General features: G+C 40.6%; 1 protein-coding gene across 2 annotated transcripts in view; it reads left to right on the top strand.

Annotated features, from left to right (window-relative positions):
- SRBD1 (S1 RNA binding domain 1) overlaps positions 1-26,688 on the top strand; it is a 206,560-nt gene that overhangs the window by 97,335 nt on the left and 82,537 nt on the right. For both annotated transcript variants that reach the window (XM_044428623.1, XM_044428622.1), the window contains exon 16: positions 12,136-12,218. In XM_044428623.1, coding sequence (XP_044284558.1) covers positions 12,136-12,218 — 83 coding nt within the window. The remainder of the gene's footprint in view (positions 1-12,135; positions 12,219-26,688) is intronic.

The following is a 26,688-nucleotide window of genomic DNA, read 5'->3' as shown; positions in this document are numbered from 1 at the left end:
CTCTTCCTGGGAGACAAGAGACAGGAGGGTGGGAACATCCTTAAGGTTCAGGTAAGGAATTCACAATAGTACCTAGTGAGCTTGTACCTTCTTTGAGGCCTGATGCTCTTCTCACAGCAATTGAACCTAACAAATATCTGTGGCTACTCTTAACCCCTCTTCTGGAGGCTGGGAACAGCTCCCACTTAACTCTTCATTACTTCGTCTTCCGGTTGTTGATCCCAATACACCTTCCCATTAATACTTTGTACATAAGTCTGTTCACTCAACAGACACTGGGTGTTTATCATGTTGCTTCAACATGTTTATCATGTTGCTTCTCATGCATCCAATAGTTCTCGTCCATCAGTGATTATACTTACTGACCCATTCCTGTGATAGAACGCAACTACTCTATTCACTGATGTAAAATAGCATTGAGTTGTAATGGTTGCATTTGGAATTATCCAGAGATGAATTCCTATTTCATTCATTCTAGGAAACATCACACCAGTCTTTTTAAATAAAAATAAATAGGTAAACATTCATTGTGGGTAGATGGGTAGAGGATTTCAGCAGCCTCGGGTAGATTTCAGGGGCCTTTTGCTGGAATTCAGAGGATTGTAGGGAATTGTTTGAGGCTAGCCTTTGAGAAGAATTGAGCCTGCTTCTTTCTACAGAAGAAATATAAACTGCAGCCATTCAACATATGTTTTGTCCTTGCTCATTTGAACTCAGAGAAAATACCAAGGTTTAAATGAGGGAAAAATATACGGAATGTTCTTATTTATGGGAAGATTGAGGTTGAATTAATCCTAGCCTAATATCTTGTGGTTGTCATATGTTTGTTTATATGGTCATTTGTAAAATCATGCCCATTCAGCTAGGATCTGGAAGGCTCATAATATTTAAATTCAAAACTGCTCTCGTTGGCTTAGAATGACGAAGCCATGTTGGTTGATGTTGCCTAGCAAGTAGTTTCACTTAGTAGAGTAACTGTTCAAAGTGTTTGTTTAAAAGAACCAAATCCAGGAAAGACACTTGCATATCTGATTGCAAACATTTGATCTATGTTCAACAATCGTAAGAGGAGGAGAAGAGGGAGGAATCGAGATCCCCCAACCCTCACACACTATTTTGGTTGGGTATTTCCCTCAATTAGATTAGCCTTAAAAAGCAGTAGGAGGTGGGAGAGAAACCTGTGAAGAAAGGGTAAGTTTGTTTAATACTAGAAAAAGTCCACCACTGATATGCAAAGGATGAGAAGAATGCTGGTCTGTAATAGGGCAGGCCTCGGGACTGAACATCTTAATTACCCCTTCTGTGATGAATGGCTTTTTTTGTGTGTGTCCTGAATCTCCTGTCAATCAGTGGGTGACCTTGGGTTTTAGTGTTATGAGACAGTTTACATTCTTCATATTCTGCCTGATTTTAAGGCCCACTGGACCAGTGTACTTTTATCCTAATAAGACAGTTATCTGACCATTCCAAAATAGCGATGGCTTGTAGTGTAGGTGTTGGGATAAGGGTGGAATTGCTTTATTTTATTTAAAAATAAAATAAGACCTCAGTAAAGGATGGTGTAGAAATGCTATAAATAAATAAAAACATTTTGGCTGCTTTTCAGGGCAGAGGACACCCAAGACAGTGTACAGCAGTAAAACACATAAACCAGTATAATATTAAGAATAATAAGAACAGGAATGCCCTGGCAGGAGAAAATGGCTAACTGGAACAACGAACAGGAGCACTTCTTTTCAGGGGCAGGATACACTGCAATGTTTTGTTGCAGCTTCACTTGTTCTTTTTGTTTCTCCGTCCGGCATGACACTCTCAGTCCTGTACACAATACTAAAAATGTTTAATATGATTTCATGTAAGTAATTTAGCTTATTTTATGCATGAGAATGTTTGGATCTCAATTTGTTCTCTTAATTGTCAAAGTTCTTCCAAAAATAGAAGGAAACGTTGATACATCTCTATCTCAAAACTTCTGAAAACTAAAAATGTCTTGACACAGAACTTATCCACCTTATGTACCCAAAGTCTTCTTGATAACAACTACCATCAGTACCACTGAATTATGGGTGTTCTCCCTTCACACAGTTGAAGCAACTGCAGCTCAAGAAAGACAGAATCTGCTATAGTTGTAGACAAGTGCCTTCATAGAGTTGTATATATATTTTCTCACCTTGTTATATCTTATGTTTGCCTAATTCTGAAAGTGTCCTTAGAATCCATGTGACCAAATTCCACAACCACCAAAGGTGCAACATTGATAATGTTTAGGTTTCCTCTGGATATATTTATGGAATAGCTAATCATCATGGTGTAGTCACCCCAAAAAACCACCCCCACTGTAAGCTAATCACACAAACAACCCATGGTAAATTAATCACGGGTTGTTTTCAAGCTAATTAAAGTGAGCAGTATATTGCTTCCTCTGCAGTCCCCAACTCACCTGCATGCTCACTTCTGCTTCCCATTCCTGGGTTGTTCTTGGTTGTTTTTGACACTGAAACTCTGGGTTACTCAGGCCAGTTCACTCCATGCACTCTTGTGCACCCTCAAACAATTCACTCAAACAATTCAGTTAACAAACCACAATCTGTTTAATCAGGTGAACAGGGTTATAATCTGAATCAACATAGAAAGTAAAGGAAAGAAGAAGGGTAATTAATAAATACAGTGTTACTTTGTTTTCCCTCCCCTCAAAAATCAGTACCTTAGATTAATTCACTCATGCTCTTTTATTAGCATATGGGAACCCCTTTGTCTGCTTATGTAAGTTGTGAGCAAGTGCTTTTGTTGCACTGGTTGTTTTCTAACAGCATTCCAGTTACTATAAAAGTGGATTTAAATTAATATTGCTATGTGAACGGTGCTCTGAGAAAGAGGACACAATCAGTCATTGTGAAAACTAAGGAGCTGATAGCATTTGCCTGGTTTTCACTTAAAACAACCACCCGAAGGTTACACACAGGCCCAGCTTGCCTCCCTCCTCCGCTGTCAATGCTCTTCACTGTTCCTTGGCAAAATCGTTAAGCTACACGGTGCTTTGTCATGTCAGATATGCAGTGTGAAGTGGACTGAGCCCACCAAACTGTTATTAAATGGCCTCTTTTGCAAGGTGCCCTGAGCTATCGAGTTGATAGGACGCTCTCTGTGCCAAAACGTCTGCGCCGAATGCCAGATATGCCGAGGTGAAAAAATGTGTGCATGAAATTTGCTTTGCCACGTGGCTCCTCCCTTCCCCTCCAGCTGTGAAATTTTACATGGGCTTCCTGCGTGACAGCACAATATGTTGTTGTCATGCCAGATGCTGCAATCATGTTTTATTTCTAATTGATGACCTAAAAGGTTTTGCCTTTGCTTGATTGGAGAGTGTCTTCGGGTTATGTTTTCTAAACAAATTGAAACAGCCTTGCATAGAAGTCAGAACACTGTGTCCTTCTTTTGTTTTGATTTAAATTATTTTAAAAGTATTAAAAAATCAAGGTTTGTCTTTCAAAAGGTTCTTTTCACACTTTTCACACTTCTAAACTTTAGATTTTTGTTTTGACCACAGTACTTTAAAGTATTATGATCATACTTCAGTGATTGTCTGGGCTGATCGTTAAAGGAAATTTCAGAAAGATCACTAACCTCATTGCACATATTTGTAACTCCTTTTTTTCCAATGGAAAGAAAAGTCAGAAATCTTTGAATAAATTATTTTCAAGATTATTAAAAGCCATTAAAACAATATGTAAGTCTTACCTTTCTCTAGCAAATTGACATAGAGGTAATTTCATTTCCAATAAGCTTTTTAATTTTTAAACTACACTGTTAATATTTCATGTTTATAATTTTTATTATAGTATTTTATAATATTTATATACTGAATGTTTTCCCCAGGCAAAGAAGACCTGTGGTAAATTGCAAATTCGTAGTCATGTTAGTCTAGGATATCTGCTGGCATCTTATGACAAATATATTGTGTCATAAAAGCTTTTGTGGGTCAGAACCCACTTCTCTGTGAAGTTTGGAGCCAAAAATTTGGTGAACACATGGATTATACAACCCATGGTTAATGCATGGTTTGTTGTACTACCCACGCTTTGTCTGACAGATGATTGAGCAAACCATAGTTTGCTTTTCTCAGTCCCTGGGTTGTTTTCCTCCTCCTCTGTATACTCTCTGCTGTGTCCCAAACACCTCTGCATTGTTGTAGAATTGCTGTGTTGTTTCCATAGTCGTATTTTCACACATGTATTTATTATTCAGTAATCTATTGTGACTGAATTCTTGTAAACTGCCTTGGTTGGTTACAGAAAAGTGGAATACAAATGCAGTTTTTACATATGGTTATTACAAAGATCTGATATGATGCAGTCCTATGTATATATCATCTTAGAATCTATTTTATTTTGTTGTACTTCCTTTGCGTTCTTTGATTTAATTTCATAGGCTGCCCTAAGGATGCTTCTTGAAATACAGGATATGCCTTAGATAGATATGCAGTATTCTTTATGTACTCAGAAATATTTGTTCAGCTCAGGTAAATTTATTCTCCTCACTGTTGGCAACTGGCTTTCTCTCACCACTTTGCACTTTATCCCTTTCTCTTGTTTTTAACTCTTAACTCACCCTTTCATAGCTTTTCTTCCATTCTTCTTTGGTAAAATAATACTGTCCTTTAAAGGCCGTTCTTGATCTGTACCACAGGAGCGCCAATTGGTAATTATATGAGCCATTATTATAGGAAAGCATTTCTCTTGTAAGCTGTAGTGCTTGCACTGATTAACCTTTTGTGATTTTGACAAGAAAGGCATATGGGAAAGCCTTTGAATTCACAGGTTTTCTGTTATAGAAGCCGTCAGATCAGATGTCACCGGTGTGGTTCTTTCTAAGCCAAGCCTGCAAGCTGTCAGTGTATGTTAAAACTTGTAATAAAGGATGTGAAAACTTGCGCATGACCGAGCAGTGAACTTCACATTAACTTTGCATCTTTATCTTTATCAGAAGGTGGGGATGTAGGCCTTTGAATATGAAATGACTCATGGTGCATTCAGTTGTGTGTTGTATACTAGCGAATGGATTCCATTTTGCCAAATTGGAATAGTGCTTAGTTGCATACAGTGAAACCTTCAAAGCTGCCCCTCTTAACCATTTCTCCATGGCATTCAATGTGTATTGACTGCAAAATTATGAACTGGTTAGGAAAGTCTGCCACCTAGTAACTGAAGGTGGTACTGTAGGCTTCAAGCACAGTCACGTTGACATTAATTATATTTAATTAATTAATCAAATAAACTTCCCAGGATTCCTTTAGTTTGCATGCCAAGTTTCAAGTGTATAGACTTAATGGACTTGTGGTTCTGGCTGACCAAGACACAGCCTCCTTAATTATTGTAGATACTATCTGTGTGCATGCACTTTGTGTTCTGGTATGAGATGTCTTATAAGGAAGTCTTAGGTTTGCCCTATGTCAGGGCCTGCTAAAATGCCTCCAGACTTCTCTAAACAAGGCACACATGCTAGTGTATGTTTTAAACATTGTCAGTGATGCCACTGGTTTTCTAGTCTTTTACAATTCCAGACACCATTTGAAAGGGTTGCAAACTTCCATAAAAGACCATTCCCTTCTCCTTGGTCAAGGGTAGGACCCAGTGATGTTGCAGCCCTAGAGGTAATGACATTGCACAAGCATTTATATATGCTAGCATGATGCGATTAGTGTGGAAACAGCACTGAATCCTAACCCAAGTTTCTCTACACGCTTTCAGTTGCTGAGGCTTGAACAGAGAACCTTTGCTTCTGTGAACTGCTGCCCTAGGTGCTGAGCTGTCAGAACTGATGCTTGGAACAACAACAGCTTAGTGATGAAGTGCACTCAGGACCTGGACTGAAACTGGCCAGTGGATCCTCTTTCACAGGAAGGGTCATCAAGTGCTTCCTCTTTGGATTGGGATCTGCTTTGTTCCTCTGGGTTCCCTAGCTCTAGCTTGATCCTTCCGCTCCAGTTCCTGGTTCACCTTCCACAAGTGCCTTGAGCATCCTTTTGCCATTGGCCTTCAGAACCTACATCAACAAAGCACAACCTGCTCCCTGAGGAGCTGGGGGGACCCTGGCCAGAGGCTTCCTTGTCTGTGCTAGTCAGAGACAGCCTGAGGTTTCCCTTGCCAGTGCTAATACTAGCAAAGAAAACCCTTCCTGTGAGAGGAGGGACCCTTCATTTGCTGCTGCTAGTTGTGGGAGTGTGTGTGGTAATGGGAGGATGTGAATGAATATATGTGTGCAAGAGAGTATGTAAGAAGGTGAATGTGTATATGTGTTTATATACATGTGTATATATGTATCCAGGGGCACACAAATGTGCAGTCCTTGGCATCCCGACAGACACCCAGTGTGACTGTTGGTGCTAAAAAGTTCTACAGCCATACCCTTCATTATTTGTCATGATATACACACACTGCTAGGTCTGCTGAGCCAGTGTATTGTTACCTTGGTATGTAAGTTCATTATTTCTGTATATTTGTGACTCTGCCTTTTCTCCTCTTTTATTCCTTCCCATACCCCGCCCCCATATTTGCCAGCTTTTTAACGATTGCTTATTTATTGCTGTCTTCTCGTGTTACACAAGCTGTCTTCTCATGTTAATCTTGAGCCCTCTTGTGGTCTATGAAGGCTTGGCAGCAGGTGATTCAGGAATGTGAAGACACACCTGCATCTTTGTCTGTTTTATCCCTCCCCAACTCACTATTGATACATCCTATTTTTATAAAGTGAAAGATCCCAAAGGGTAGCCCTGTTACAGCAAGCATACAAAAAAGTCTTTTCATTCGTAAAGCATATTCTAGGATGAATCTGTTACTCTTTATGGTGACATAATACACGTATTTGTGTTATTACCTAAACATCTACCTTATACTAGACCAGACTCTTTTCCATCTAGTCAGACTGATCCCAAGCTTCATGGGGTCCTGGACTAAGTGACCACTGGCAGACCCCCTCCTCTAATGGTGAGCACTAGAGGGCTTATCTGGCATGAGGTGGTTGAGAGCTGCCATTTTAATTTCTCATGAAGTGCCAGAGTGATACTGTATTGGAGGCATTGGAGGAAATTGAAGTGACAGCTAAGCCTAGCAACTTGGAGCGCCATGTCAGCCGTTTTTAAAGCCTCCCCACCGATAAGTCATTGGTGCTGGACCCTGACAGGGTATTGGAACCCCAGCAGCTGCCTGAGGATGCCAGGTGAACAGCAGTGGAATCCAGCATTATCTAATACGACAAACAGTGGCTCTGTGAGGCCTCAGACAGGAAACATTACTTTCTGTCTGAGCCTTCTACTGGAAGTTGCTGAAGATTGTATTTTAAGCAGCTTTTCAACTACTGAGTTATATCCCCTTCCCAAACATTTACCTTTATTGACTGACTCCCATATGTCCCATTATAATCTCCATGGATGGGGAGCCTCTGTGAGAAAGTATCTCATAAAGTTAAGCACCTGTGCAAAGCAAAGATAAATGCTATTTGCTTGCCTAATTAATTACTTCAGGAAACCATTTAGCACTCATGTAGACTCATCAGTCATCAGTTGAAGTCAAAACAAGGGCACAGTGAGCTACATCTTAGAAGGGTAACTCTAGAAATGTGTACAGAATCCATTTTGACTCCCTGGGCTCAGTTCCTTGGACTCCAGCCTGCTTTCTCGTGGCCATGAGTCTAGCTTCCTGGCAATTGTACCGAGAAATCATGTGGGTGAACACCAGGAAGCAAGCCCACACAAATGCTGCACAAGTGGCATTTGTCTTCCTTGCTTGTGATGTGCAGCCGTTGTTTGTGTTGCATGTACTATGGAAGAAGGTTGCCAGCTGCACAGCCAGAGTTTTGCGCGCATTTTTGGACTTCCTAAGCAAGGGCTCACTTCCTACGCAAGGGCTAAGCATGAGAAGTCCAATGGACAGAAGTGGGTCAGATTTTGGGGAGAAGTGTCCTTACCCTAGATAGCCCCTTCCATACTTACAAATGGGAGCTAAATCCCAGCAGGGAAGGCCTGCAGGAGCTTATAGTTCTCGTAGCCTTGCTGTAACCGATCCCCAGAGCACAGGGCATGTAAACAATTTACACTCATGTCAAGGTAGTGCCATTTGATAGTTGAAGAAATAGTGTGAAGAATTGTGTGTGTGCATGAGAGAGAGAGATTCGTGTGAGCAGGGAAAAAGGGCAAGATATTAAATGAATAAATAAATGGGACATGTATATAAACAGTGTAACAGATAGTTAATTTCTTAGTTCAGTGGATCCACAGAGCATACAGGGAATCATCTGTAAGTCAACACAGAATGTATAGCACTGAATTTGGCTCAGTTCCACTGGCTGCCTGTACAGCTATGAGCTTGATTTAAGGTGCTGTTCTTGACCTATAAAGCCTTACACAGCTCAGGAGCTCACTATCTGATGGGGTGCCTGGCCCAGCATGAATCTACCCACCTGCTGTGCTCATCATCTGGTGAGCCTTCTTTGAGGAAGGCTCAGAAGATGTAACATGGAAGGAGGCCTTCTCAGAGGCGCTCCCTGATCATGGGTGGCAGCCTCAGTAAAGTAGGCCAGCTTAAAACCATCCCGTATTCCAAGAAATCCAATATATGATAAAGTTTTAGTAGTGTCTTGTGATTTCTTATTGATGACTGTTAAAATTGTGTGTGTGTATTATCTGTTGTTTGTTTGCATTTAAATGATTTTATATTATGAACACTCTTGTATTTTAAGGTGTTTAATCTTTGTTAAACCACTCAGAATGCTTTGGCAATTCGGTAGTATAGACATGTAATGAGTAACTTAACGAATATTTTTATATTCTATACTGAAAACATTTGCACATACTGTCTCTCTTAAGACAGTCTGGTAGAATATTTCAACCTTTATAACACTGGATACTTTCACAGAACAGAGCAGCTGTAAATAACATTCAATTTGGGTACCATCCACTGGGGCTGCCCATAACCTTCCAGACTGAGGGGATTATGGGTATTCTATGCAGTGCAGGAGGAGCACAGAAGAGAGGGTCATTTCTGCACTCCTTTTGGAGGGAAAAAGGCTGAAGCACCTGAAGGATATGTCACTTCTTCGCAGCACTGGCCTCCCCACTTCCCCAGGCCCCAGAATGCCCCTAAACCCCTTCTCCAAGGCTGCTGTTATGACATTGGAAAGCAGCTGGAGCAGTTCTTTATGCACTGGCTGACATAGGATGCATGGGATCAGAGCACAGCTCTCTAGATCTTAGGCTGGAGTTTTCCTGGGAATCAGTAAATTCTTCATGGTGTCTGTGCATCACACATACAGGTGTTGTGCCTGTGCAGAGCCTGTTGTCCAGAAGCTTCATGTGGGTGGGAGCCCCTCCCCTTCCTGTTCTCAGGAAGCATGGGGAGAAACACCCTCCTATCCTCTTAGTTCCTTTTCAACTGCCATCACTCCTAGATCAGGAATTGTTTCTCTTCCACCTAGGTACCTAATGTTCTTTCTTGTGTTTTTCCTCGCCTTTACCTACTGCAACCTGCTCTCTATTTCTCTCTTCAAGAACCCTGTTTTCACTCTACCCCCACAAAAACCTACAAAAAAAATTATCCGGCCTGCTTTCCTATCCACTCTTCCTCACACCCCTCCCCAAGTTCCCTGTGCCTCTCTACTTTTTCCCCCATCCTTTTTTCCACTTTCCCCCCCACCTTCTGTGATGGCATCTTTGGTGGCTTTCTGCAGATGCACCACAAGCAACAGCAAGTGTCCAACGGTTACTCTCTGTGCCTCTTGTGCTTGGACAAGGCACACCATGTGAAGACCTGTGTCCACTGCCAGGCTTTCATGAAGCAAACCTGGAAACACCAGTCCGACTGGCTCAAGGCTGAACTCTGGAAGAAAGCCCTGCAAGTGACAGACTCTTTCAAGAAAGGATGGGATTATTCTGCCGCCTGTGCTCCCCTCACAGGACTGGGACCAGAATCTTCACCTGAGCATTGGGACCCTGCACCTCACAGCCTGGAGGATCACCTCCTTGAGCTGGCAGAGGGGGAGCGCCCCTACTGCCAGAGGTGTCAGATATACTGGATGCAGCCCTGAAACCACCCACAAGAAAGTCCTAAGTGGGACAACTTCTTATCCTTCATGGGTCAGGAAGAATTAGACCCAAGGGGGGGGGCACTGTCCAACAGATCCTGCACTTCCTGTGGACCTGTTTCTGGAATGGCCTGAGCTTCTCCTCCATTAGAGTATACTTGGCAGCTATTTCCTTCTTCCACCCAGCAATTGCAGGAGTGTCAGTCTTTGCACACCTCCTGAAGTGCAGATTCCTGAGAGGACTTCACAGCCGTGCTCCACCTGCTTGACCCTGCACTCTAGCATGGAGCTTATTGGTGGTACTGCACGCCCTCACCAAAAGATCCTTCAAACCCCTGGCCACAACATAGTTAGGCCTCCTGTCCTGGAAAGTGGCCTTCCAGGTGGCCATTGCATTGGTCCGTCATGCCAGCAAGCTCTGCACCCTCAGAGTGGGCCTGCCCCCATAGGGACAAGGTCATCCTCTGTCCTGACCCAGCCTTCCTGCCCAAGGTAATCTCGCCATTCTACCCCAACCAAGACATTGTCCTCCCTTCCTTCTTCATAGCTCCATCCACTCCAGTTGAATCTACCATGAAGCTGCTCAATGTCAGGAGGGCCCTCACCTTCTACAAATTCAAAACCGAGCCATTCTGCACTTCGCCCCAGCTGTTTGTTTGCTATGGTGGTCAAAAAAGACGGAGACCCACTGTCCAGAGACTGTCCAGTTGGGTCTCAAGCACCATCTATCTTGCATATGAAATGGCAGGGCTTCACTACGCAACCAAGGGCCCACTCCACACAAGTGCTAGCCAGCCATATCCACATCTATCCTCAGTGGGATCTCCCTGCAGGACATTTGCAGAGCTGCCGCATGGTTTACACCCTCAGCATTTGCCTGAGACTACCGATTGGATTCTGCAGTCCTCCCCTCTATTCTCCAGTGACAACATCACCCCTTCACCCTTTGCTAAGCTTGCCAGTCATCCGTATGTGTGATATGCAGAGACCATAAGAAGAAAGGCAGGTTGCTTACCTGTAACTGTTCTTCTTCGAGTGTTTGCACAACCCACCTCGCTGCCCCACTTGCTGTCTCCCCTCTAGCTATTTCTTTCTTACTCTTCATGGATACTTGGGACCAGACCAGGTTTCAACCTTTTTCCAACCTGCAGTCCAGAGATCCATGGTGGTCTCCCTAGGAGCTGAGGGGGTGGGTGGGAAACTTTCCCTGCATTTCCTGGGAACAGGAAGTAGTGGGGCTCCCACCCACACGAACGTTTAACTATAGAAGCTTTCCAACAATAGACTCTGTATAAGCACAAATCCCATGGGTGTGAATGCAACCTGCTCATCCTGTGACCCTCCTGATGCATGTAGGGGCCAAAAGATTGCTCTGAGACCAGATTAAAGCAGCACAATAGAAAACAGCTTTTTATGTTCTAATTGCTGTGGTTTTGTATTGTGAGGCCATTTTCTACAATTCAGTGCTCTGTTTGTGCAAAGCGTATGTTTACCTTGTGGTTTCTGCCTTTGTTATATTTTGATTATATTTTGTGACATTGTGCTTTTATATTGCTGTAAGTTCACCTGAATAGTGCATAGGGACTAGAATGATAGGAGAGAATTTCTAAATGCATTTGCTTCTATATATAAAATAGAGAAGTAAAACTTCAGCTGTTTATAGAATAATAAGCATTCTAATTATATTGCATTAGCTCCAAATGTTAGCCATGGGAACAAACTGATATCCGAGTATTGCAGCATTTTGCCATCTTAATCTGTTGCCATTCGTCGTCATTATTGGTGTAACTACTGCTGCTATTTTAGTACAACATTAATGTTGCAGAACTGGCAACGACAAGGTTAATTTTGTAAAGATGCATTATAAGAATGTGGGACATCTTTGCAATGCATTGCATTTTCTCATTTGAAATGTTACTTTTGCTTATACCATGGCATTCTATTTCATGCAGCAAAGAACAGAATGAACATTCAGAACACTAGACAAAACACCATGAAAAGGCCTTGCTTAATCCTGCATTTCACAGAACACCATTTTTTTTGCTTTGTTTCCCCCCTCAGTTTCCATAGCTAGACGTGTACAGGACCCATTAGCTGAGCTAGTGAAAATTGAGCCTAAACACATTGGAGTCGGAATGTACCAGGTAAGGCAATGCAGATCATTTTAATCTAAGTATAATCCAGCATGATATGAAGAAACACTGAAACAGTGCTTGGTAATTAAGTGTCAACTAGTTATATGTCTGCTTTAAAAGATTTGTGGAATGGTAATAAATATTTATAAGTCCTTGTGCAGGTTTTTTCTTTAAAAATTCTCTGGCTTTAACGATTGTGCCTGAGACTTAGCAATGGCTGCAGCCAGATTTATTGTCTATTAAAAACATCAGATCAGGCTGGTAACTTGATCTGCAAAGCCTTCTCTCTTTCACATAGCTACAACAATGGCTTTTTTTAAGTTCTCTTGGGAAAATACTATAAGATACTGATTCTCCACTCTGAGGCTATTGGCCTTGTGTCCTTGTCTGTGAACTTTCTTCAGCTAATATGTTTATTCCACATACTTTTAATTAATTAAAGCTGAATTGTGAAATGTTTTAATGATAGAAATGTTTCTGCCAATGTGTGCATTAGCATTTGATAGGAACTGCAAGTGATTCTGAAATGGGTTGTTCTGTAAATTGTATGTAGCCATGTATGTATAGATGTGTGTGGTTGAAGTTGATGGAATCTATTGTGTTGAAAAAATATGTTTACAAGCTGTATTTAAGCATCTCACCATGAACAGAACTTTTTCCTGGAAGAAGGCTGTAGCATAAGTGAATCCTGAAACCCTACAGGAGGGAGAGGCATTCTGCATCAAGCAATTTATTTTAAAGGTTTCATTCAGCAGACATAGATGTGATTGCAAACAGAATCTTTCCCTTCTGTATAAAGGCTGTGGCACAGTGGGAAAAATATCAGTGAGGGCAGACCTCTTTTCAGGAGGGTATTAATTACTGGCAATGATCTTTTTTAATGTTTTAACATTAGTTTTACATTATAAATACAGCTTTAAAAACTTACAATTAAAATAATAACATATAGCATTAAGCATACAGTTAAAATAAATCCTAAAAATACTGTGCACACCATCAATGGGACGATAGGATACATATTGAAAATACATTCAAGAATTCTTGTCAGGAAATTTCCCCTTCCAGAATTACAATGATTCTTGTGAAAGTTCAAATCCTTTCCCTTTTTAAAACACATATTCAATATGGCTAGTAATTCTACTGAGTGAAACTTTTAGGAGTTCCACCCTTGTGTGAAAACTTGCAGATTTTGTATCTATCCACATAACCATACTTTTACATCTCTTTCCCTTAGAAGAGTCAACAGCGGAGACCATTTATTTATTTATTAGATTTATACCCTGCTTTTTTTTTTTTTTTTTAAAGAAAGCCAAGTGACTTAGACAGTTGTCCTCTTCCTGCTCTCAGTCATATCCCCACAACAACCACCCTGTGGTAGGTTGGGCTGAGCATCTGTGACTGACCCAAAGTTGGTTCCATGGCTGAGCAGGAACTAGAACTCAGGTCTTCTGAGTGCCAGTCCCACACACTTAACCACTATACCACACTGCCTCTCTTTTATATGCCACATTTGCTCCTGCAATGAACCCAAGGATGCTTTCATAAACCAGCTTTGCCTCTCCATTTTATCCTTACAGCTGCAACCCAGTGGAGTAAATTAGATTGAGCCCAAAGTCAGCCAGCAAGCTTCATGGCCAGGTCTCCAGTGTTCCAGTACAGCTCTAACCATAGCACCTCACCATAGCACCTCACTGGCTGTCTTATATATCTTAGCATTTGTATGACACTTTTTCCCGAAACACTCAGTGTGCTTCATGCGTTATTACCCTTAAAATAGGCACTTAACATGTTATTTGTAACCACATTTATGTTTTTCAGGTTGCAATCCTGTAAGGCTCATTAAACTCAATGGGGCTTACTTCTGAGTAAAACATAGGATTGTACTGTTACAAAATTAATTTCAGGGACAAGGCTCCCCACAAATTTACCTAGGACTGCAGTGCACAGAGAGTGGGGGATGAAGCCTGGACTGATCTCCTGGACGGATCTAGACGGAAATTGCCATCCTGCTATGCAGTTCTGACCCTGCAAAGAAACCTCCTGGAGTGATTTTCATCTTCACATATTTTGGTCTCAAAGGGAATTCCCTCATCCAGGTCTGCTAGTATTTAAACACAGAGAAGCAATCCAGACCTGCCGATAACCCATTTAGTGGCATGTCTGGTTGGGCCCTGAGGCTGAGAGAATACTAGCTTATTCTCACTAATAGAACTGTGTGTGCTCACTATCTCTGTTATCCTGTAAGTGCCTACAGCCCTGATTTGGACTGGGATCACAGCGTTCTGGGAGGATTCTTTTTCTATTTTTTCAAGTCTCCATCCTCCTGGTGCTTTTCTTTTTTTCCGAAATTCCACCACTACCACCACCAGCAGGATGAGCATAAAAACTGAATTTTTAGTTTGGCCCTGAGTTGCCTCATGGGTTCTGTCTGTAATGGAATTTGGCCCAGGGAATTCCCAGTTCATCTGAGTGATTATGCTAATTCAAGCACTCATGTTGATTTCTCTAAATGTAATGGGCAGAGAGATGAAATGTATAGCATGCTCAAACAACAAAAAGTCCTATCAAGATTACAGCACTTTGTCAAAAATGCCCAGACTGGAGCAGATGCAGGGTACTTCATGGCTGATGAACATACAAGGAGCCTTCTTCCCCAGAGGAGAAGGGAGTCTTGGCCAAACATAGAGGAGTTGTTTGAGAGGGCCAGCTTCAGTGATTACTCAAGACAGATGCCTCCTCACTGCTATGCTTGGAGTGATCCCAGTTCCATTTGCGGCGGCAGCTGCTCTGCCAAAGAGGTAAAACATGTGGTTCTTCCTAGTTTTGCAGAATAATGAGCAGGCATCTCATGCTTCTCTAACAAAAACATTCCTGAAAGAAACTGACCTTTTACTGAGCAAACATGGAGTGTCCTTTGACTAATAAGGCAGTGACCCAACTAGAAATGACCATGTAGTGCTTAAAGTGTTTGACTATGGCTTGGGAGTTTCAGGTTTTAGTTCCCACTTGGCCATGGAGCTCCCTGGGTGACTTTGGGCCAGGCATTGGCTCTCAGCCTAACCTACCTCAAATTGAGATGATAAATGGAGAGGAGGAGGACCATGGAAGCTGCTTTGGGTTCCTCACAAGAGGAAGACAGGTGGGATATAACTGTGATAAATGAATAGTCTGTTTCCATGTTTATTTCTTGTTTAAAATTGGCCTTGGTTCAAGTTTCCAGGGCCTTGTCTCTTGCATGTATAAATCTAGTGGGGGAACAGAGATCAGAAGAGCAGAGAGGCTTTGCATATGTGGCCTGCTCCTGCTATTTGCTCGGATGTTGATGGGAGCCCTTTGAGAGTGTGCTCTAAAGGCGATACCTGCCTACTCTGGTCTCAGCAAGATGACAAGTGCACTGTGCCCATTCCTATCCACTTGTCCAGTGACAACAGAGAGCAGAATACCTTTAGGTAAGCAAAAACCTCTTGTCAGAAGTTTTTAAGTGCAAATATCACCCCAGAAGGTATATAAGATGTATGCTCAGTGTGGTAAAAGAATTGTGAATCACCCAAGCATTCAGTGCCACTTTGGGAAGCAAACAGCACAAGTTGTGTGTCAAAAGACTGATTATCCGTGGGCAAGAGAACAAGTCTAAAGAGAGAGGATTAAGTGATTATGACTTTTCTTCCTTTAAGCACACTTGTAGTTATTTGTTTTCAGCCGAGAAGTTTGAGGAAGAAAGACTTCTTAGAGAAGTCCATCCAGAGGTAAAAACAGAGATGCTCCAGTGAACATTGCTCTGTGGTACTGATTTTTTCTTTCCTCTTTTCACTTTTGATGAGATCATGATGTTAACCTTCATGGGATGATCCCTCCATCTTGAGTTCGTATATTTTTGTTGAGGTGTAGAGAAGATCAGTGGTACCTGTAGCCTTGATGAGATACCCCTTTCAGCCATAGAAAGAATCCACTTGGGAGCATGGCTCCTACGTTTGCATTCCTTTTCAGCTGGTCTTCAGCAAGAGAAGCTCTCAGTCTGATGCCCTGTATGGATGCTTCATACCAACCTGCTTTGCATGGGCATCCTAAACCCTTATAGACAAGATAGTTAAGTGAATGGACAGTCTTGCATCTTCACTGCTTCAATATTGTGCTGTAATGGCACCCTATAAAGTAATGTGAGTTTTCTAGAAAATATGGAATTGAAACATTCTGTGGGAGTTTTTCTGGAAAACTGTTCAGTGCTCTAAGCAATTGAAATCTGATTTAGCATGTTTGAGTTATGCATACTTTTGGTTTTAATTTACCCCTGTGTTTGTACTGCCCCACTGGCATTTAAGAAAAATAAAAATAGACAATATGTACATGCAGTGTATATTTATGTGTGTCTTAGAGGTACGGCCATTTGGATAAAGTTATTTTAGAACTTTAGAACTTTAGAACTTACTAGTATTGCGTCAGTTCATTATGTTACTGATTGAGGTTATGTTTGATTAATCATAAAGTTAACCATAACACAAAGAATATAAGTTAGGGACTTTCCACAGGGGGCCCATGCCTCTGGAATGGGTTGCTTTGGGGGACCCATCAGGATCTGTCACTGTGAACTTTTTGAAGACTTGTTTGTTCTTTCTGGTCTTCCTCTGATTAGGTTTTATTTGACTTTTCTAGTCAGTAGTGGCAGTTGTGTTGTTGATTTTAGTATTCTCTAGACAAGCTGTCTTATTGCTAGTATTCATATGCATTTTTGCTGTTTTATCACTGCATAGGCTTTAATGAGATTTTATTGTTCCAAACATCTAAGAGGGTTGTTCTGAAAGTGGCCTAGAAATATTTTAAGTATTAATAAATGAATTAAAATAGGGGGGAAAATCTGTACCAGTCCTACATTTTCTTTCATGTGAAAACTGGGGTTTTTACAATGCTGATTTGTTTTCCTGTTATCAAATTCTGTATGAACACCTGCAATCATAGGATGCTGTAAGCATCCCCACTAAGTCAAGATGTGGGCTTTAATTTTGTATTCATAAGATTTTAGCATAGCATATGATTTCCTGAGAGTTAAATGGGAAACATTTAATGTCACATTTAGGGTGTGAGTGCCTGTGCAACAAGGCAAAGACCCAAGTTATGGGAGGGGCAAAGCAGAGTGAGGCGGAGCCACAGAGTAGGCTCCTCCCCCATACCACACCGCATCTGATGTCACAGCAGGCGTATTCAATCAGCATGGGAAGGAACAGTTCTATTGTGTCTCCTGCACCGTGGATGTAACATGAGTAAGAACATACACCGTTTTAAGTTTTTATTGACCAGCTATATTGCCAAACAATGTAAAAAAATCCGTTTAGTAATACATTCCTCCTTGTTCTACACTCTGAAATCTTCTCTCCTTAGCACATTTGGGAAATTAACATCCTTTAAGGGATATGAGAGATAATATGTATAGTTTTTCAGGCCCCCAGAAGGGAAGCATACTTCGTTCCAGATGTAACTGCAGCATTTTGTGTCAAATAAAATCTGTGAATAATGCTTTTATATGTAGGCTCCTTAAGGGAAAACAGTTGAACTAATTTCTCCCCCTAGTTTCCATGTATTGCTCCAGGGTCCTGATCAAAGAAGAATGTTATAAAGTATAATTGGAATACCTAATGTGAAGTTTAAATACAATGTGGGTAACGCCATGACTTCTCTCCTTGCCCTGTTGCTGGCCTTTCCCTCTTCCCTTGGTAGTTTAATGCATAGACTTTCCTTCCCATTCTTTTTATTTTCAAACATTTTGTTCGGAGACCTTTACCATTCCAAAATGAAACTGGATATTTTGCAGTCAAGCTTTTTGGTATCTAAAATTTAAAAATTAAAATCAAGATTGACAGAAAAAGACTGGAGACCATTTTCTTAAAATAATCTATTGAAACTTAACAGACCATTGTCTCATAAAGGGTTTCTTCTCCATTACTTAACAGTGGGAGATTTCCTTTCTTAACCAGCTGATATTGCTGTCATGTGAATATAAACTTTTTTCCGAAAGTTTTTGCACCTGATTCTTTAGACATTCTGTGTCACAAACAGGCCTGTTAAACTGCCACAGAGTCTTCTAGGCTGCATCCCAGTGGGAAACCAAGAGTTCTGCTCTCTCTTGGCAAGCAGAGTGGAAGTTTTCTTCTCTGCCCCTTGGTATGAGATTCTGTACTTGGGCCAAACTCATGATAGGTACGAATGCAGTCAGACTTTTTGAAAGAGAATCTTGAAATCCCTCGTGTGCCTCATTGCGGAACTCCTTACAGCATTCCTATTCAACACAAAATCCACTTATAGCAGCTGCCCAAGATGTTGTGTAGCACAAGGAACTTCCCACGTCACCAGCCACACTAGTTGAAAGAAATTGTGAAACAAGAAGTTTTTCTTTTAGCTGTGGTATATCTTCAGCATGGTGCCTGAAAGTGCCAGTGTGCCTAGTTCAGATTTTGTCATGTTGAATTGGCAAGATTCAGAAGGGCGTTCTCGCCTAAACACGGGCAGAACTTGCTGCTCAGTCGGGGACCTGCTTTGTGCCAGTTCCCAGTCACACAGAGGTAATTGACACAGCAAGGTCTGAACTAAGCAGAGTGAAGCGAGGATAAATTGGAAAGGAAGAAAGACCCCCCCCCCTTGGGTTCCTCACAAGATATTAAAAGCCAAGATATCAGTGTAATAAATGAATATTACCCCTGAATGTGAAGACTCTGTTTAGCATGGCTACCACCTGTTGTTAGCCATATGCTCCATGGATTCACTCAGCCCATCTAGACCAGTAGCCATCAACACAGTTTGTACAATCCAAAAATTTATTTGAGAAATGTTTACTGATTCCCTCTTTTTGTGTATAAAAACTGTATAGGCGCATAGCAAACTGAAACCAGAATAAAACAGCAGTTCAGAGTAAAAGCCAGGAAACCATACCAAAGACATAAAAGTGATTGAGGGAGCTTATGCATTTCAATAAACCATGGTTTGTCATTACATTAGTTTTACTTATTAAAGTATTTATTACATTATTAAAAGCCACCTGTTAGCAACATGTGGAGTCACACCAGCACTTGGACGCACAATCTCCTTCTGTCTTTTTCTCTTTAACATGGTCACGAGAATTGGAAGCTTCCATTTTGGATAACCTTCAATCTAACATGTTACCCAAACCTTAAACTGGTTCATGTTGTCTGGCTTATTCACATTGTCAGTTCAATATTTGAAGTTGGCTTGTTTCAACAAATCATAGTTGCAATTAAATGCAGGTTCAAATGTCATGACAAGCTGCAGTTAATAAAAAAAGGAAGCAAAAGCTTCCAAATACCTACCTACAGCTGTCCCAGAGGAGGAGAGGGAAGGGGTCAATGCTCACTACAGCTCATTTTTGCAATACAAGAATATGATTTGGTTTCATATGTGCACCAGTTCATTCTCGGCTATCAAAAACTCAGAAAAATAGGACAGTATTAGCATAGCACCTATAGGAAGCAAGCCTGAAATAGCTATACAAGAGGTCTTCTCTCTGGTCACCACCAGCTCACTTCTAATAGCGCAAATCTCAAGAGTCAACACCTAACACTTTCTGCTTGCTTAAAAAAAGCCCAAAGCCAAATCAAAATTGGACCAGGGATCCCCAGCATTTTTGGTCTGGTCAACACATTTGGAAGTTTGAGAGTATATCCTAAGTCAGTGGTGGCAAACCTATGGCATGTGTGCCACAGCGGGCAGGGAGAGTCCTCTCTGTCAGCATGCGAGCCAAGTCGTCCCAGCATCGCCCCAGCAGCCGAGCTTCGGATAACAGTGCACATAGGGGCCATGCGCATGCTCGGAAAGGAATAGCGGTGCCAGGCAATGATGTCACAAGCTATGACTCATTAGCCACAACTCATCTGAGCTTTCGCATGGCCAGTCAGTGCACTGCCAAGGATATATATATATTTGCTTGGACTAGCTGTGAGTTTTAATACATTCATTTTTTTTAACACAAGACTTTAGCTTTGAGTTTGGAGTATCAGCATGCATACAACAGCAAAGATCACATTAATTGTGCAAAAGCACACCAAATACAAATAAAAAGCTGTTTGTATCATTGAAAGCTCTGTTATTGTGTTTTTCTTTTAAGACAAAAGATGTTAAGGTATGAGTTATTTTTTCTAAATTAAACCTCAGTATTCAGGTTTTATTGCAGTGTTGACACTTTGCAATAAATAAGTGGGTTTTGGGTTGCAGTTTGGGCACTCGGTCTCTAAAAGGTTTGCCATCACTGTCTCAGGTGCTTTCACAAAATGGCTATCAAGGTAGACACAGCTGATCACACGAAACTGTTTTCCTGGAATTCATACTCTTGGAGTAAAAGAAAAATAGCTTGTGTAGAAATGTAATAAATACATAAATAACCATTTTGCTGGAGGGCAGTAACTCACTTTGCAGGAAGCTGGATGCCAATGTCTTGTTCTACTTTAAAAGAGTAAGAAATACAATACCAATCATGAATGGCAGGGAACCTTAGCAGGCAACAAAAGAGATGTCTGAACAAGGCCAGTGTGCACAGCCGCATTGCTCTACCAATTTAAGCCCTAAACAAGGTGAAAGGATTAAAGAATCACAGACTCGGGAATTACATTTTGAAAGTAATTCAAAAGTATTGAAAGTCACTTAGAATCCTTCCACACAAAAACACTCCTGGTTTCCCCAATCTTTTTCCATTTCTGCAGGTTTATTATTAAATGGCTGGAACAAAGCCATTTTGTTATCTCTACTGTTAAATCAGTGCTGTTATGCTAAAATTACTCAGATCTGCCAGTGCAGCCAGAGCTACCTTCTTCCTGCTTCCGCCTTAGAATCACTTAAAAAAAAAAAAATCAAGTGTTATGGGTTACAGCCTTTCCTGGATTTTACTACAAGCTGCAGTTGGAGGATTGTATATGTGAATACCCTCACTAGTTATTTATTTTATGTTTGTTTAATGCATCTTGTGCCATTCAATATCTTCAGACATCTAATATTCAGACATTCAAACAAAAAATTACGACAGTGTGGGTGTGTTTTATAAATATATGTGCAAACACACAGGCTTGTGGGGCTGCTGCTTAATTGCACCAGAGGTGAATGGCAGATAATAGAAGGAAGTAAATCCCAGCCAATTCTAGAAAAGTTAGGAAAATTAAACTAACCGCAGTACTAGTTGGCTCATGTGGAAAGTAAAGAGAAACCTCTGAAAAGCCAGAATGTTTAAATACAGAGCAAGCACACATATATGCAGGCCTTCCGCAGCACTATGCTTGAAATGTTTTCAGTTTTACTGAATACAAATCTGAAAGGAGGCTTGGGTATTTTTGGAAATTAGAGGCAGTACCTTCTAAATCTGAGAAACTGTCATGCTGCAACAAGGAGTTAGTTTTGTTGCTTGGGGCCACCACTGGAAAAGCTTGTTTAGCTGGGGCCACCAACATTTAAAAAGCATAAGCAAACCAAAGAGTCTTTTTAGGCCTTGAAAATAGCAATATAATAATTGTGTGTGCATGTGTGTGTATGTATTCAGCTTACAAAAAAGAGAGTAGGCAAGTTTCAGACTCCCAAAGCCCTTTCCTTCTTTGCCATAGGCACAAGTTCAGGTACATTCTGCTTCTATTTTAGTATGTCATTTGAACCCTAAATTGTGATTAACCCTAACATGAGGGTTAAGAACATAAGAATAGCTATGCTGGATCAGATCACGGTACATCGAGGCCAGCTTAGGGTTATGTCCAAATGCAGCAATGCGTAACTTATTTTGGTTTTTCATTTGAATACGTAGATCTACATAGAGTCCCTGTGTTTACCGGGGCAGTTATGAATCACATATACTAAGCAACTAATAGGAGTTGTGTGTCTAGATGTGTTTTTCCACTTAGTGCGTGCGCGCGCGTGTGTGTAATGGATGAATAGGACTGTGGGGCATTTCAGGCACACTAGAAGGCTGGTGTCTTGAGATAGTTGCTTGCAAAAAGTGATTTTGAGGGATGATGTGCAGCTGAGTGGTTTCTAAATCTCTGAGGTGTGATTATGTCATAATAACTATAACTTCTGGACTTGCTTTATTACTTTTATTAAAACAAATATGCATGAAGGTGCTTTGTATTTTTTGTGTGTGTGATGACGGAAATGAGGTGGTTAATTTATGAGGTGAACAAAACTTCCAGTGAGCCGTGTGCTTAGATATGTTTAAACCACACAGTTTGTAGGGAAAGGATTGTTCGATGGTCTGATTTGTGGGGTTTTGTTAAAAAGTGCAGTTTGTCTCCAGATATGCCTTAGAACCCTTTTCCCAAAGTGATAGAAGCACATTGTACTTAGGCATTTCATCTTACAATAAAGGGGCGAGATGTAATGTTGAAGGGTAAGAGTATTATGAGGTTTGTATATGTGCATGTATGTATTAAGATTTATGTTGCACCCTTTGATCACACTATGAGAGTGTCTTATAAAAAGATATTAAAAACACCATAAAATACTTTATAGAAGAAATGAGGTAAAATGGGAGATCTACAAAAGAATAATAGAAATATCAAATTGATCTGGCTAAGGTATGATATCAAATTGATCTGGCTAAATGAAATTAATAATAATGGAAATTGATCGATGGACATTAAACAGTATTAATGTCTGAGTATATCAGAAAGGGGGAGCAGCAGGTGAACTTCTTCAAACCAAGGGTGCCACCATGGGAGAAGTTCCTCCCCAATAAAGGCACACTGTGTGGCATATTGTGGGGGAATCGAGAGAAGGGCCTCCGACGCTGGTGTCAAAGTATGAGGTATGACGTGAAGGTGACCCTGTTTAAGATATTCCAGGTACAGATGTTGTCTGCTGAACGTGTGCATGTCAGCATGGAGTGTCCATGTGGACGTGGAAGCTGTGACCTGCTCTCCCCTCTGTGTGTTGGTTGAGCAAGAAACTTGGGCTGGGCTGAAATATTTGACCCAGTTTTTGTAGGCGTGTCTAAAGGTAAACTCTTCCATGAAGAGCAAGGAATGTGAATGGGGTGTAAGTGGCTGCAATGGGACTTGCTTTGCTTTTTCTTTACCATTTGAACTCTAGAATGGTTCAACACTGGGCAGCAAATGAGAGCTGGAGTGCCCCAGAAGAATGTGACACAGTGGCATAGTATGGTTCTCCATGGTCTTTCTTGGACAAAATGCTCCTGCGAATGACAGTCTGTTACCATGTAGCGTTGTTCTAAGAATGGCCAAGTTGCTACCTGAAATTGCTATTTAGGGTTTTTTTTTCAGTTTAGTTTTTTTCTCTGAGATAACGATGGAAAGCTTTATAGAATCTTAATTAACTGTTTCTGTTGATGACTTATGGTGACCCCAGGAATAAGTGGCCTCAAAAATGTTCTGTGCTTGGCACTCCATTCAGCTCTTATAAACTCAAGTTTGTGGCTTCCTATATGGAATGGAATGGATTCACCTCATAGGTCTTCCTCTTCTTCTGCCTACAACTTTTCCTGGCATTTTCCTCTCTAGTGAGTCTTGCTTTCTTACATAGTGCCTGAAGTGTGACAGTTTCAGTTTCATTGTTTTTGCTTCCATGGAAAGTTCTGGCTTGATTTGAGACCCCAATAGTAATGTAGCCTTCCTGCTTGCCCCTGAAAATTCCCAATATTTGCAAAGAGATTTGCAACGTGTCTGAACAAAGATGTCACTTGACCTGAAACTTATACCAGATACAGACCAAAATACCACGAACAGGTGGCTGAATGGGACCGAACAACTCCACTGGCTGCCGATCATTTTCCGAGCGCACTTCAAACTGCCAGTGCTCGCCTGTTGAGCCTCATAACACCCATGGCACTCATGCAGCCCATTCTCACTTGAGCAGCTGATTAGGTGGGTGCCACATGGAGTTGCTCATGTCCTTTGAGGTCGCCTTCTGAAGCCCTCTGAAGGTTACACACATGGTATCTAAATGAAGCTCTGGTGGCTATAAAATATCTTTCCAATGATGACTTATCCGGCATCTTTTCTGATGACATTTTTATTACTCAGCCCTTTTAAAAGGTTTTAAATATTTTAAAAAGTCTTCTTCTTTTGTGTTTTTGTTTTATAACTCCACTGTTTTAATATATTTTAAATATTTTGGGCTATCTCCAATGCTGATATAGTATTGATATAGTATTGAGATACTATATCCCCCACTGATATAGTATTGCTTGAGGGACCCACTGTGAGCTTACCAAAGGAACCTGGGAGCCAGCAAAAACTCTTGTTTCCAAACAGGACTGATTAGCAAAGCTCCTTCTGCCAGCTCTGCGAACTTGCACTGTTCTGGATATTGCTGTTTCCATTTGTTTAAAATTGTTTTGGGAACCAGTAGGTTTTCATTGCACTAGGGCTACATCGTAATAGCAGGGGGTAGGCTTGGCTATTACTGCTTGATTTTTATTTTTCTACTTAGATTGCTTGAGTTTTGTTAAGCTGCCCTGAACATGGCTGCTTTGGAGGAATATAAATTCATAAAACAACACAAAAAACAAATAAATAAATACTCTGGTATTCACAAAGTTGTACAAAGACCCAAATTAGATTAATATCTTAACCACTGCTGGGTCTGTGTCTAAATATGTTTTTTTTTAAATTGATGTTATTTTCATGACAAGAGTTATAGAAAAAAGGCCACTGCATTTATATACTTTTAAAAAGCATTTTATTAATATGCAGAACATTGTTTTGAAGTCAAGGCCTTAGTTGCCAGTTCAAATCCTGGTTTCCTTGGCAATAGTTAACAGATTTGAATTTGTGATTATACCAATAGAAAGAAATACTGCTTACTTACTGAATGCCTGGATGAAGTTTGATTTAGAGTTTTTTTTATCCCAATGTTTGTTATGTTTATATGAGTACAGCTGTGTCACTCAGCATTTCACAATAGTAATGCTCTTTCTCCATAAAAGTACCAAATTTATGCTGTCTGTGGACTAATATCTAATGAGCATTTCCACATATTGGGCCAAATGCTATCGCACATGCATGTACCATGTAACTCAGTCTCAGTAGAAACTCACACAGGCTAAGGAAAGTTTGGAAACTGATCTAGAAGCGATAATTTCTGAATTGAGAGGAGGTAAATTCCAACCAATGTTTAAATATCCTATATATAGATGGGACCTTGCTCCCCATCAGAAACGTAGTGAAATATCACCATTATGTTAGAAAGGATATCAGACTAGAGGAGCACTAATATGCATTGGAATGCAAATACAGTGGTACCTCGGGTCATGAACTTAATCCGTTCCTGAATTGGTCGTGAGCCAAGTCAAATTTCCCCGTAAGGTTCAATGTAAATAAGGTTAATCCATTCTGTAAATATTTTTTAATCACAAAAATTTGAAAAAATTTAACAAAGAACAACAAAGTAACAATGTGCAGTAGAGAACACTAACCTAGGTGGAGGGAGGTTATTGTTTGGAGGGAGAGTCCAAACGATAATCATGCGATAGCGATCGTACTCGGTGGGGAGGGGAGATGGCTGTGATCATGATAGTGCAGGGTAGATGGACACGATCGTGTTCGTGCAGCAACCTGACCGCGATCGTGGTCATCACCCAAAGCGGAGTTCGTGAACTGAGGCAAAATTTGGTCATGAACTGAGGCATTCGTGATTATATTCTGTGATAATAAGGCGAGTGTATGATACATTTAGACCACCATTTCAACAGTTTGTTCTGAACTGATGTGATGCTTTGAAAAATTAATTAAAATTGACAGTTATCTTACCAATCCTGTACTTTCTGTGCAATAACATAGGTCTGGTTGTTGTGTAAGTCCTCAGTCCTTTGTAAATTTTGTTAGGTTAATATTTTGGAAAAGTAGCTTGCACCATAGAGCACAAGTGTAAACCTGGATGAGCTGACAGAGCCAAGTGTGAATCCAAGGTCAAAGGTCTTCAAAATGTTCTTGGTACTTTTACATTGCTATATAGTTTAGCATGTAAATGTGACTATCATAATAATTTGTTACACTAAATTATTATTGATAAAATACTTCCAGGGTACTTTTTCATTTCTTCCCAATTCCAGAGGAAATGCCTTTCAATAAATATCCCACTTTATCCTATGACTTCAGCAAAACAAGTATGAAATATTACTCCAGTTTTACTCTTCTGTTTTCTGGTAAGGTGTTTATACAAGGTATGCATTATTTTGTTTTGTTTTAAAATTTCTTACTTTCTTGATTTTATCAGCTAATACAGCTTCTTTGCAACTTGTCCCCTTCCCACCTCCAACAGTCTGTCATAGAAACTAATAACTTGTTTTATTACATAGTGATTATTATCTTTGACCTTTATTTTTGGATCACCAACATAAATATACACTTTTTTCTATGTCAGTCATTGTCTAAAATTTCGGCTTTGTTCTGCTTTCCATTACATACCATGAATTATATGAAATTAAATTAATCGCTACTCTAAACAGAAATTAAATGTGCCCTAATCCAGAGTTACGTTGTTTGCT

Source organism: Varanus komodoensis, unplaced genomic scaffold (genome assembly GCF_004798865.1).
Source record: "Varanus komodoensis strain SLA01 unplaced genomic scaffold, ASM479886v1 scaffold2, whole genome shotgun sequence".
Classification (NCBI taxonomy): domain Eukaryota; kingdom Metazoa; phylum Chordata; class Lepidosauria; order Squamata; family Varanidae; genus Varanus; species Varanus komodoensis.
Note: the sequence above shows the minus strand (reverse complement) of the source record. Positions and strands in the feature narration are given on the sequence as shown.